The sequence below is a fragment of the Echinops telfairi genome, unplaced genomic scaffold, assembly GCF_000313985.2.
Source record: "Echinops telfairi isolate 266 unplaced genomic scaffold, ASM31398v2 ScPeMD7_36;HRSCAF=134, whole genome shotgun sequence".
Classification (NCBI taxonomy): domain Eukaryota; kingdom Metazoa; phylum Chordata; class Mammalia; order Afrosoricida; family Tenrecidae; genus Echinops; species Echinops telfairi.
This window is the reverse complement of record NW_022103934.1, coordinates 874,860-888,697: the sequence shown is the minus strand read 5'-3', so window position 1 is coordinate 888,697 and position 13,838 is coordinate 874,860. Positions and strand designations below refer to the sequence as shown.

The following is a 13,838-nucleotide window of genomic DNA, read 5'->3' as shown; positions in this document are numbered from 1 at the left end:
GTAGAACTGCCCCCTTGGAGTCTCCGGGACTGGTAGTTTAGAATTGCTGACCTTGGGGATCGCAGCTAGGCTCTGTGAGCTGTCCCTGAAACACCGCTCGGGTGGCTGTGCAGCCTCAGCGTGACTCTGATCTTTCCATTCAGGATTGTGTTTGCTGGTGGCGGCTAGATGCTCCTAGTGTTTGTTTCCTGATGGCCTGGTACAGCATAGGTGGCAGCTTCTAACACAAATGCCACTTTTTAAAAAGCCTGTCATGAAACCCTTCTCTAAAGCTGGTGATGCCACCAGATTCAGGCACAGCAGGCTTTCTGGAGCTAGTCCCCTCGGTGTGTGGTGGTGGTGGCATTGACGCTGCCCCAGGAGAGGGCCGTAGTACCCAGGCACACTGACTACGCCCGAGTGTGAGTTTTTATTGTCTCTGTGGTGTTACAAAGGATACAGTGAACCTGTCGTAATCAGAACTTGACAGGGCTACCTTGTATTTCTAGCTCTCGAAAGTGTTCTGCCTTTGTTGGGTGAGGTGGGGGGGGGGCAGGCTTGCTACTTCTCTGCCACTATTAATAGAACATACTGGGGTCTTCCTTCTCTGAGAGGTTTCTGCCTCTCCAAGGTTCTACTGTATGTGAAAAAACATTTTGAATTTCACCAGTTGACAGTGCATAATTCAGAACCACTAATTCCAGGCACCATGTGTGGGTTGTGTCCAGCACGCCTTGCTCCAGCACCCAAGTCATTCATCTTCCTTTGTCTCCATGGACTGCCCTGTTCTGTTTAACACTACCACCCCCAACACACACGCACACATACACACTCCCTGTCAGAGCAGCGGAAGAAGATTCCACTTTCTCTTCATCCTCATCCACGTTGTCATTTTCTGTTTTTCTGGTAATAGCCATCCTAGTGGGTGGATGGTGGCGGCCCCTTCATTGGAGAGGCAGGAGAGAGAAAGCTGCGCCTTCAAAGGCACTCCCGGTGCTTGCTCCTTGGCCTGTCCGCCTTGACCCGGGGAAAGATCAGCTTCTCCAGTGGCTGAGGCTTTATGTGGCTGTCAGCTTCAGGTGGCTTGACTTCACCACAGCTGCCACACACCACCGATGTGCTAATGTTGACAGTACCTCACCGCAGTGTCCTGAGAGCTGGGGAGAGGACTTCACGGCAGTGCTGAGGAGTCAGGCCCTGGAGCTGGTCCTTCACTTGCAAAGCATGACTGCAGACCCAGCTCCCTGGAGACAAACCCCTGGCCAGTGCTTTCAGAATCCAGAATTATATTTCCGTTTTCACCTAGAGGCCTGGCCGCATCTTGTTACCCAGCAGGCGACGTTTGGATGGCAAAGCATGCGAATATTCCCAGAAAAGCATTACAAGTCAGGTTTGTCTGAAACTTACTTAAAAGGCAAAAAGGTACCCAGCAGCTTCATTGCTAGGTAGATCCCTGAAAGACTAGAAAGCAGAGAGACTCAAACAGAGATGTGTCCGCACTGTTGGCAGGAGGCAGCCTGTGGAAACAACCTACGTGCCCATCTCCAGATGAATGGTTACACAGCACGTGGTGCACACTTTACAATGGGGCATTACTCAGCCAGAGGGGAAAGGAAGTCGACACGTGATGAGCTTGAAGGCATGCTGAGTGAAATAAGTCAGTCACAGAAGGACATAGATCATGTGATGATCTAACAAGGCAAGAGAGGCAAATGTCTGAAAAGAAGTAAGAACCAGGTCACATCAGTTATATGCACACCCGTATTCATTGTGGCACTGTTCACACTAGCAAAGAGATAGGAGCAGACTAAGTGCCCCGCAATAGGTGAATGGTACATGCATACAATGGAAAGCTGTGCACTCTTGAGTAATTCTGTGAAATACCTTATAATGTGGATGAACCTGGGGGGTGTTATGCTGAGTGACATAGTCACAAAGGACATTCTATGCGTCCATTATTGATTAAAAAGTCAAGCTTCATACCCAGAATGAAACATGAGGTAATAGATGTGTATTAATTTGGGAGAAGGGAAAGGTGTTATACAATAAGGGTGATCAGTGCAGTATCATTAAGGAAACGGAAGACAGGAGGTCCTCAAGAGTTAACTCCAATTAACCCACAGCCCTGCACTGTCTAAATACAAACCTTAACCTACAAGTGGAAACACAGGCAGATAGGCAAGATGCACAGATAACGGTGTGCGGAAGGGACTCTACCCGTGACCACACACAGACTTGGCAGAGGCATTTCTACATACATACTTGTATGAGCATGTGCTCCAAGTATGTCCATGTCTACAGTAGAGCAAACAGAGCAGAGTTGTGTAGACAACGTGAACATAGGCAAACACCTTGAGGGAATGAGTCACTTGGGCCCCGAGACCATGGACTTGGGGGACATCAATGCCAATTGGCACAGCGCAGTCCCCACAGTAATGCTCTGTGTCCTACTTGAGTGAGTGGTGACTGGGTCTTCAGAGGGTTGGGAGGCCATCTGAGGTGCAGCTGTAGGTCTCTCCTCAACCTGAGAAAAGAAGGATGAAGAGCCATTGATGCCAGGAAACAATTCGTCCAGAGGAAGACTGGGCCCAGGAGACGCTAAGACCAGAAGAACTGGGTGGTGCCCAGCTGTCGTCCTTGACTGCTTTGTAAGGGGTCCTAGTAGAGGGTCTTGGATAAAGTGAGAGAAAACAGTGGTTATAACTCAACAATTGTCGAAGGGACCGGGACTTCTGGTCTAATAGAGACTTGCGGAACCCCTGAAACTACATCTCTTAGTCACCCCTCCAGCTGGGATGAACTTGCCACCATGGCTCAAACTTTCACCCAAACAATAAGTCTGGTGGACAGTAACACGAGGGAGCTGTGTGCTCCTTAAGACAGTTGGTCATAGGAGCTCAAACCCGCAGCTTTTACTTGGGACAAAGCTCAGAAGGGAGAAAGGGAAGGGAATGGAGAGGAGGAATGAAAATAGGGAGGTGGGAAGATGCAGGGGAAGCGCTGTTACATGTCGGGGTTGGTATCACAAAGCAAAATGTGTGAATTAGAAGACAGTTTATACACTCTCAGCTGAATAAAAAGTTAAAAAGCAATTTTTATTCAGAGTTTGATTTTCCCTGAGCTTACCAGATTTGGTATGCATGGTAAGGTCTCAAGGATTCCCTGTGAGGGTTAGGTCAGGGGTGGCACTGAGGGCCCCGGACTTTGGGGAACCCCAGCCTGCTGAGGAGCATGTTCGTGCCAGCCTCTGGGTTTGCTGGCCTGCCAGCCTCGGGTCCCTGCCTACTGAGTTTCTGCTCCTGGAACAGTTATTCGGGTTTTTTTATCTCATCTTCTGGAAAACCTTCCCAGCTTTAAAAGTAGAAGAAGAAAGGATTTCATTGAGACATTAAAAATGTCCCTCTAGCTTTCTTAGGAAGTACCTGAAATGTCCAGTAAGGTTGAGAGGTTAATTTGCTGACCTTTCAGTTATTATTTCCACCCCACGCCCCAGGGACCGACTCCTAGTGTGGTAATCAACCAGAAAGTCAGCCCACTGCCCGCAAGTCCAAGTGCAGCTACTGTTGTGTGTATGGTACTTTTATTTTAAACGAACCCACTTAAAAATATAGATAGTAAAATAAATGAATAATATATTTTTGTTATTATAAATATGCTTAAACATACATTTAAATATAAATATATTTATAAATAATTGTAGTTTTATTGACATGTCTTACATTCCAGTATGTCCATTCACACACAGTTCTGTTCAATCCCATGAGGTAGAATTATTCAATCATCGATGCTATCCGATCCCCTTACCCCTCCCCTCTCTCCTCCCATATCCTCAGGGACCCACCACTCCTGTCAGTCTCTGAGTGGTGGTCACATACTGTACGGAGCTATCCTAAACAGACAAAAGAACATACGCAACGCTCCCAGGCCTTCCTGAGCTGGGTTCTCTGGTCTGCTTTTGAAGCCTGAGACTGGGAAAAGGTTTGGGTGGCTGGGTGCTAGGTGTCCAAGGCATCAGGGGGCTGATTTTGGCATCATACCTGGTCCTCCCTTTCCTGCCCTGCCCCGCCCCTTGGTGGCTGTGACCCCAGACTGACTGAGACTTCTTTCCAGCAGGAGACCACTGAACGCAGCTCCGAGATGTCCACTCCAGACCCACCCCTGGGCGGCACTCCTCGGCCGGGGCCTTCCCCGGGCCCAGGCCCCTCCCCTGGGGCCATGTTGGGCCCCAGCCCTGGTCCCTCTCCTGGCTCTGCCCACAGCATGATGGGGCCCAGCCCGGGCCCCCCCTCAGCAGGACACCCCATCCCAACCCAGGGACCTGGAGGGTACCCTCAGGATAACATGCATCAGATGCACAAGGTAGGTAAACTCTGTACCCCTTCCCCCACCCTAGGATGGAGGAGCCTGGACCCTGCAGTCGAAGGCAGTCTCTGGGCCAGACCCCAGTAGAGGCCTGGGGAACCACTCCCACCTGGCTCCATTATCCATCCTGTGCCAGGCCTATAGGCTTAGAGCTTGTCGGGGTGGGCTGCACACCAGCCTGCTGGAACCCGGCAGCAGCATCCCAGCCTGTCTCCCACACTCACCTTCTATGCTGGAAGCAAAGCGACGCAGCTCTTTATGTGAATACATGTAATGAAAGCAGACACATTCCCCGCCCCTCCACATGGCTACAGGTAGGCAGCAGCCTCCATGTGGGGTGACCTGCCGACCTTGGAGCTGGGCCTCAGGTACCTTCATTGAGCCCTTGGTTCCGTCTGAACTGAGCAGGGTCACTGTGGCAACAAGTTGAAAAGTGCTTTAAACCCCATGTGTTTCTAGGTCTAGGTTGGTTAGCATCTAGGGAAGGGCATTTCCCCAAAACAGGACCACACATGCCAGGTGGGAGATGAGGCTGGCGCCCAATGTGTGCTGGCTCCTGGTCTCTTGGCTGGGCTTTCAAGTGTCGGCACCTCACGCCTATTTCACAGACTAGAAAGCAGAGCCAGAGAGGTGATCGCTGAGCGAGTTGGTGGTGCCTGTCTCTTCTCTGTGCCTCAGGCAGGTGCTGCCACTGCCACCGCCACTGTCAGCAGTGTGCCCTTCCCCGCCAGCCCCCTACAGTTCTGTCACCATGAGTATAGGGTCTGCTCTGCTGTGTCTGTCCTGGTGGTTACCCCCTCCCCCCACACCTCCTGATTAAAGACTAGCTTCCCACCTTCTAGATGTTGGGACTCATGGTGACAGGACACCCAAGGGCCCACCTTTTGCCTCTGCTCCCAGCTGGGCAGCTCTTCTTCCTCCTCACACTTCTCGTTGGTCACTGTAGACTGGGTTCCCAGAAAACCGAGCTTCTGTGGTCTCCTGTGCCCAGGAAGCTGCCCAGGTGGGTACCCTTCCCCAGCCAGCACCAGAGCACCAGGAAGGAGAGCACATTTCTTCCTGGAGAAGTCTGAGATTGCCTCTTAGAAGAGGAGGAGGAGGAGGTAGTTTGACAGCCTCCATCCCCATCAGCAGGCACTGACCTGGGGCACATGGATGTGTTGGACACATTGCTAGATGCTCACAGACATTAGAAGATGTCAGGGTTCTGTGTGACAGTGAGGTGGGGCCTAATGCCTGGCAAATGAACAGGACTGCTGTTCTTGCCTGTGGGCTTTAGGGCATCAGCTAAAACTTTGTCCTTCTCCTCAATGCCCTGGTGCAGCTCAGTCATCTCACCTTTAGTCCGGCCTAGACCCTGTCAGGTGCTGACACTTCCTTGAGGTCTGTCTTGACTCCCAAGTGGGTGTCAGTGAGTCCATGGAAGCCGTGGTGATGGTGTGGGCCTCGTGTGGCTAGGCTGCCTTTTCGTGTACCTCCTTGCTGACTCTGCCCGTGTCCACAGCCCATGGAGTCCATGCATGAGAAGGGCATGTCGGATGACCCCCGCTACAGCCAGATGAAGGGCATGGGGATGCGGTCGGGCGGCCATGCAGGGATGGGGCCGCCGCCGAGCCCGATGGACCAGCATTCTCAAGGTACTGGTGTGTTGTGTGTCTCTGTCCTGCCTTGTCCATGTTGACTCTGGGTTTCCCATTGGGGCCCACAGATTGACCCAGGGTAGTCTGTGAGAACGCCCCATGTCACCTAGGTGTTTAGGAGAGATCTAGGCTTTTGAACCCCCTTCAGACCTATGAAAGCCGCCGCTCTGGGAGGAGGGCTCTGGGTGGCTTCTGGGGAAGGAGAGATTGAGACTCACTGTCCAGCCCTCTGGGTGGAGGCGGCAGTGGGCGGGAGAGCTGTCAGTCGTTTCTAGTTTATCGTGCTGTTGTGTACAACAGAATCTCGTTGCTGTGTTTGAGCCCCTTGTAGCCCCTTATCAGTCCTTTCCCTGAGGGTCTGTCTCTTTTCCCTTGGCTCTTTGCTTTACAAACCTGACTGGTCATAAGAGTGGAAAGCAGGGCTCTGAGGGCGGTGGCTGGGCCAAAGAGATGGGGACAGTGCCCAGGCCTGAGGAATGTCGTCACTCAGCATTGATGTGGGCCTGGGGCTGAGGCTGAGGTGTGGTCTCCGGGACTCTGTGACCCACAAGATGGGGCTCTGTGACCATTCCCGTCATCGTCACAGATCGGTGCTGCCTAGTGACTGTCTGCTGTCTCTTCCCAGGCTACCCCTCACCACTGGGCGGCTCCGAGCATTCCTCCAGCCCCGTTCCAGCCAGTGGCCCATCCTCAGGCCCACAGATGTCATCCGGGCCAGGAGGGGCCCCCCTGGATGGTGCCGACCCCCAGGCCTTAGGGCAGCAGAACAGGGGCCCAACCCCATTTAACCAGAACCAGCTGCACCAGCTCCGAGCTCAGATCATGGCATACAAGATGCTGGCCCGGGGGCAGCCCCTCCCTGATCACCTGCAGATGGCAGTGCAGGGCAAGCGACCCATGCCCGGGATGCAGCAGCAGATGCCAACGCTACCTCCGCCCTCCGTGTCCGCCACAGGCCCCGGGCCTGGGCCTGGCCCTGGCCCCGCACCTCCAAATTATAGCAGGCCGCACGGTAAGGTCCTTGGGATGGGGAAGGGGTCTCAGAGAAGCTGCTGGGTGGGGTTGCTCCAGCCTGTACTCTTTATCTAGCTCCCCCTCTCTGACCCTAAGCCCACTGTCGGCCTTGGTGAGGGGTGTCTCTCTTATAATGGGAGCCAGCCTGTCCAGGAAGCAGTGCAGGCATAAGTATAGGACACGCTTTAGCTCTCTTGTTTGTTTCTCTGTACAGGTATGGGAGGGCCCAACATGCCTCCACCAGGACCCTCAGGTGTGCCCCCAGGGATGCCGGGACAGCCTCCTGGAGGGCCTCCCAAGCCCTGGCCTGAAGGTACGTGTCGTGCTCCCATTGGGACACTGACTTCCCATACGCACTGGCACTGCAGACGGGGAGTTGAGCCTGGCTTAGGGAAAGGACGGGAGACTGGCTGCCCTCTTGGATATGACTTCACCGACTTCTGCCCGCCCTGGTCCCAGGGGCTCTCTAGAAACAGTCCCAGCTGAGGGGACTGAGCTTCCCCAGAGAGGCACAGCTGCCCATCTGCCCTTCCTAGAGGCCTCGGGGAGAAATGGTCCCTCTGGTCCGTTGCCCAACCTCCCTCCCACTTCCAGCAGCAGTTCTGCACGTGAGAGGCAGGCTTGGGGTTCCATCTCCTCCCCTGACTGAATGAGGCTCTGGGTCAGCTCCTGACCCTCCCTGTGGCCGAGTGTTGCCACACAGCCGGAGGTGGTGCTGGGTGACATCATCACTGGGTCATTTTCTCCCAAGAGAAGAAGGCGAAAAAGAAGACTACAGGAGGAAGGGCATTGGCGGGGGAGCTGGAGGACAGTTTGTTCTTATTTAAAGTCAGAGTCTATGTCTCATTCGCATTCTGTTCTTCATGGGTTTGTTCACAGCCCCTGACTCGGACCTCCTAGTGTTTGAATGAATCTGCCTTCTTCCTCTTTGTGTTTTCAGTGGAAGTTTATATGGCACTGTAGGTTCCTAGTCCACACTTTCCATGCAGATCGTCCGTGGCTCGTTGTGTCCTTCACAGTGTGTGAATGTGCTCATGATTTCTTCGTGTTTTATCTAGTGGGGTCCCTCACTTACTGTTGGAGGCTCTTTGTGCTGTCATTCTGTGATAGCAAATGCTGCCAGAGGGCAGCTTTAACAAACAAATCTATTCTCATAGTTCCGAATTTAGGGTGGCGGTTCCAGGGAAGGCTCCCCCCTCTTGGCTTTCAGTTGAAGAGGAAGGCTCTTGTCTCCTTTCAGCATCTGTGGGGCCGGCATTCCTTAAATATCGCCATGTGCCTTGGCATCAGCCTTACCCTGGGTCTAGGAGGTTCTCAGCACTGGGACCCCAGGCCTAAAGGACACGGTCCATTCCTGGTTCTTTTTCCCTTGGTAGTGCTGACGTGCCTCCGCCTCTGCTGTAAGACAAGGTGAAGCAGGCTGCAGCCCAGGGGACATGCTCCTATGATCAGTCAGGTTGGGGCTGTGGCCCAAGTAAGGGTGTTGTGTCCCACCTTAACCCCCTTACTACTGATTGGCTGTTCCCATTAGATGGTGTCACGGGGGATGATTGTGTCATTGCACAACTACCCAGCCAATCCGTGACAGACCATCACCTGCTGGGATTGAAACAGACCCTTTCCCTGACTAAGCTCTTGGGGCCTAAGGTTTTGTGATGGGCCCTGGAGAGACCATTTCTCAGATCAGGTGGGGCCGTGGGAGGTGACAGACAGGGAGGTGCTGGTCCCAGAGTCTGCTCACACCAGTCGAGGCTTCAGAGGAAAAGGGAGCATGTCCCAGGGCAGCGAGTAGCAGACAGGCTTCTCCTACCCAAGACTCAACCCTGGGCCTCTGCTGTGTGACTCTCACCCAGGACCCATGGCAAATGCTGCTGCACCAACCAGCACACCTCAGAAGCTGATCCCCCCGCAGCCAACAGGCCGCCCTTCACCCGCACCCCCAGCAGTTCCACCTGCTGCCTCACCGGTGATGCCGCCACAGACGCAGTCGCCGGGGCAGCCAGCCCAGCCCGCCCCCATGGTGCCACTGCACCAGAAGCAGAGCCGGATCACCCCCATCCAGAAGCCGAGGGGCCTCGACCCTGTGGAGATCCTGCAGGAGCGCGAGTACAGGTAAGGGGCTGTAGTTCTCATACTCTGGGCTTGTCGTGGGGCCTTCTAGAGAAGTTTCCTTTGTGTGTCTCCTTGGTGTACTGGGCTAGGCTCATTGCTCCCCATTTCCTGCCCTTCATCTCGTTTGGAGTCCTCGTGGCCTCTGCTGACCAGCCCTTGGCTGAGGAGACATTCGGTGGTTTCGGATCTTTGTTAGAAACCCTTCTGTGGCAAATCTCTTTGTATATCTCCAATTTCCCATGGTATCTTCTCCAATGCTGGATTCATCAACATTTAAACCACCACCTGCAGGCTCATTTCTCAGGAGCCGCTGACTGCTGTCACCAGGGACTGTGAGGTGCAGAGTCACTGTCTGCTGGGTGTGCTGCCCGGCTCCTTGCCCCTCTCCTTCCTGGCTTCCAGTGTGCTCATGATTTATTCCTTGGGGTGGCCTCCCTTGCTGCACAGTAGCTCTGTGAGGGTCCTCGGTGATAACCCAGGTGCTCTAGTGAATCTCTGCCAAACGATTATCTCTGAAGGGATGTGCCTGATGCCCCTCATGATCTCTGGATGGCTCTCAGCAACCACCAAAGTCCTTGCACAGCCTCCATCAGAGATCTCCTCATAGCCACTGTCAGTCCTCGTCACAGTCAGAGATGAGGCACAGCCGCTCTCAGCTCTCTACAGTCACCATCAGAGTCCTCCTCACGGGCTCCGTCAGTCTTGAAGCTGACCTACCCAAGCGGGTTTCACGCTGGTCATTCATGGCCCACTGCCCATGTCTTGTTCCTGTCGTCCAGCCCAGGGAAAAGGTGCCCTACACACCCCCTCCAGCCTCTGAGACCACCTGTTCTGCACCTGCTCTTTGGCTTCCCTGCTCCCTCTCTTGCCTTACGGTCTGTTTTGTTAAGATGGCAGTTTGAAGTACCTTCTAAAAATGAATTTGTGCCAGATCTGCCCCTCAGGCGGAAACATTTCTCCAGCTTCCCATCAGCCACTCCTTTCTGTTCCCCACACTGCTCTGTCCTTACAAGGCTCTCCCTCTTTACAGGAAACTACCAGCCTGTCACTTAGCAGCTGTGTGCTTAACCACTGTGCTACCAGACAGCTTAGTGTATGTGCCCAGAGTCTCAGGGTCTCTAAGGCCCCCCCAGTTTCTCAAGCAGCACACTGTGGGCCCGGCACCTCATCTGTGTTGGAGGACTCCAGAGGCTGCCAGGCTCACTGCTGAAACATCATCTGCTTTGCTCAGGCCTCTCAGTCACTGTCGTGAGGATCCCCTTCTCTGTTCTGGGCATTTTCTGCCTCGTGACCTATCCACCTCAAGAGGCAGAGCACAAATCTCTCCGAAACTCGGCTATAATGAAAGGGGCCGTATGGGCTCCTGGCACTTGGGCAGGCTGCTCACCTGCCCTTTTTCTGTCTTTGCGCCCAGGTTGCAGGCTCGAATTGCACACCGAATTCAGGAACTTGAAAACCTTCCCGGGTCCCTGGCCGGGGATTTGCGAACCAAAGCGACCATTGAACTCAAGGCCCTCAGGCTGCTGAACTTCCAGAGGCAGGTGGGGCTTAGTGGCAGCCTGCCACTGTGGGTCAGGGACCAGCTGCAGGAGGACGGGCCAGCAGTGGCTGAGGCTTAGTGTCCAAGAGCTCTGTGTGGGTCCTTTCGCCCTCAGCACAGTCCTAGGCACACTGGGCTGCTCCTGTTGGGATGCCAGGCGTGAGCGTGAAGAGGGAGTGCATGGTTTTTCCAAGGCCCCAGCTGCATCCTTGAAGCAGGAGAGCTGAGTGAACCTACTTCCGAGGGTCTTGTGTTTTCAAATGACCCCTAGAAACGGAGGTGGTGGAGAACTGAAGGGACAGGAGGGCCCTCTTGCTGCGCGTCCCCATCTGTGTGGATTGAACACTGGAAAAAGCGCTGGTGGGGAACCACCAGGACCCGCACACAGCCAGTCTGTCCCCTTACTCTCCATAGCTGCGGCAGGAGGTGGTGGTGTGCATGAGGCGGGACACAGCCCTTGAGACAGCCCTCAATGCCAAGGCCTACAAGCGCAGCAAGCGGCAGTCCCTGCGCGAGGCGCGCATCACGGAGAAGCTGGAGAAGCAGCAGAAGATTGAGCAGGAGCGCAAGCGCCGGCAGAAGCACCAGGTACACCCTTGCCCCCGCCCTGTGCCTGCGGGCCTTTTGTCTGTAAACACACCCTATGTTTCCTGTTGGCCACAGCACTGTGCTGAGCGCCAGGATTCCTATCTCTGTTCTCCTGGTGAGGGGACCACGAGCAGTCATGGAGTTCAAGTAATGAACTGGGCGGTGCAGGGCTGTGCAGGTGGAGTGGAAAGAAGTAGCTGTTTGGCAGGCAGTGGAGGGGAAGTTTGAACAGACCTGTGGGAGGGAGCTGTCCAGAGCGAGGGGCAGGTGAAACACCTCAGGCTAGTGCGTGCTTCCACATGTGATGGAGAAGCACAGACCCTGGGGGCCATGAAACGGGAATCAGTAGAGTGGGAGTTGAGTGGGCAGGTCGTATGGGGACCAGTGTTCCACCCGACAGATTGGGCTTTGCTCTCTGTGAGGTGCAAGCCATGGAGGGCTCTGTGTAGAGGTGGCACCAATCTGAATGATCTTGATCAGATCACTCAAGGCGTCTACAATTGCAAATCAAATAGGATTTGGAGTAGATCATCTCTATTTTCTAAAGCCCTCCCATCAATAACTACTATTGGTTTAGCTTTAAATAACAGCAAAACAGTTTGCTCTCAAATTTTCACCACAGTCAACATTTGGATTGGCATTCTCCCATCTTTCCCCCAGTGTACAGACACAGAGGGCCAGAGAGAGGCAGCGCTGGCTTCCCGCGTTAGAAACCACAGAGAGCAGCTCTCCAGGCTCTGCGGAGTCACTATGAATCCGAGTCAGCCCGATGGCCATGGGCTTTCGGGTCTAGATCCAGGGGGGCTTCAGGAAGTGGTGGGAAAATGAAACCAAAAGATAGCGACAACTCCTATTAATCAGTGTTGGAGTTTTAGTGTGCACGGGTAAATCCCTTGGATGGAGTGATTGTTAATTTTTTCCCATGATTAAGGGAGGTTACAGGCTACCCAGAGTCAAGATCAGTAACCAGTAAGGATACAGTCATTGACCGACATTAGCACTTTTCCTCAGCTTCTCAGCCCGCCGCTCACAGTCCCACATCCTCGGTCCTGTTCTTCTTGCTCCGACCCTGTTTTTTTCTGAGCCACAGGCTCAGGGGCCTCGGGGCTCGGCCTCTACCACTTCAGAGAGAGTTCTGGAACATGCTCTTCCCGTGGTCCTGGGCTTGTTCCCTCTTGATTTATTTGTAATTAAACACACATTGACCTGTTTTTGTAAACCTTTGAAACCCAGTTGGTTCTGTCGGTGTTGTGTCCCATCTCCATGGGCCCTGGGTTACTGCATGGGCCTGCAGTAACCTCGGGGGACAGCTCCCTGGGAACGTGCCTATGGTTTTCCACTTTCCAGTATTAAAAAGGCCACTGAGGTGCACTTCAACTCTTGTACCAGCTTCTGATGTTTTCAGAAAATGAAATCTGGGGTAGTGGGAGCGTTTGCAAGGCTTGGATGGGCAGTGCCATGCTGCTTCACCGAAGTCGGGCTGCCCTTGCCGGGTCCAAGGGCCCTTCTCCCCACCCAGTCGCCAGCAGGAGGTTGTGTGATTAAATCAGGGAAACTTGTTACTTGGTTGTTTCAACCCCCCCTTCTCTTTCACATCAGCCTTAGTTGTCCTTGTGTCACCTGGGACAATGTGACAGTGATGTCGGTCTTTTCTGCTCTGTGCTGTCCCTGCAGGAATACCTCAACAGCATTCTTCAACATGCCAAGGATTTCAAAGAGTATCACCGCTCAGTCACGGGCAAGATCCAGAAGCTTACAAAGGCAGTGGCAACGTACCATGCCAACACAGAGCGGGAACAGAAGAAGGAGAATGAGAGAATTGAGAAGGAGCGAATGCGGAGGCTCATGGTAATGTGGTTGCCTTGGGGACTCTGGTTCCTTCTGATCTGTGGGCACTGGGTTGGGTAGTGCAGAGACCAGGTTGTCCCTAGGGCTCAGGCTCAGAGGGCAAGCAGAGAGCGGGGAAAGGGACCCTGGTTTGGGAGTCAGAGAGGCTAGCTCTCTAACCTGGTCGCCCCTGGCTGAGTCCCAAGCTCATAGACTACGTTGTGGACTCGGGTCATTTAGTGGCTGCTCTGTGTTCTCTTAAGAGTGGAGATGACACTGCCTTCCTGGTGTGAGCCATACATAGGTAGGTCGTTCTGACTGCTCACCCTGCCCTTCTCTGACTTTGGTTCTGTGGTATGGCAGACCAAGGGCTGTGTGCACAGAGACACCGTAGTAAGAGGACACTGTTCCTGCTCCCAGGGGCCTCAGGGGTAGGGTCTCCTGGAGCCATGTAGGCTGGCCGTGGGAAAAGTCTCTGGGTGTCACTTCAAACGTAGGGGGAGCCAAAAGATGGGTTCGGCTAGGAGGAGGCATGTAATTTGAAAGATGAGAATTGCTGCAGGGGTGGGTGTGTGAGAGTGATGCTGCTCAGACCAGGTCGAGAGGAGTTTGGATCTGGGATCCAGCCTGCTCAGAGCTCCCACAGGCCCTGGCACTCAACAGGTGTTTTTGCAAACATTTAGCTGAACAGGACGCCTATAGAGCACGGTGCTGGGTACCAGCTGAGAGCCTAATCAGTGTATGTCTGGTATCTGGTTCTGTCTGTCTGTCTGTCT

The 13,838-nt window shown here is 53.8% G+C and overlaps 1 protein-coding gene across 1 annotated transcript in view; it reads left to right on the top strand.

Annotated features, from left to right (window-relative positions):
- Nucleotides 1-1,012: 1,012 nt before the first annotated feature.
- The window catches only part of SMARCA4 (SWI/SNF related, matrix associated, actin dependent regulator of chromatin, subfamily a, member 4), a 74,681-nt gene continuing 61,855 nt past the window's right edge, over nt 1,013-13,838 (top strand). The window contains exons 1-9 of the mRNA XM_045290289.1: nt 1,013-1,369; nt 4,093-4,338; nt 5,846-5,978; nt 6,607-6,993; nt 7,210-7,308; nt 8,849-9,107; nt 10,522-10,648; nt 11,062-11,235; nt 12,910-13,083. Coding sequence (XP_045146224.1) covers nt 4,117-4,338; nt 5,846-5,978; nt 6,607-6,993; nt 7,210-7,308; nt 8,849-9,107; nt 10,522-10,648; nt 11,062-11,235; nt 12,910-13,083 — 1,575 coding nt within the window. The 5' untranslated portion in view covers nt 1,013-1,369; nt 4,093-4,116. The remainder of the gene's footprint in view (nt 1,370-4,092; nt 4,339-5,845; nt 5,979-6,606; nt 6,994-7,209; nt 7,309-8,848; nt 9,108-10,521; nt 10,649-11,061; nt 11,236-12,909; nt 13,084-13,838) is intronic.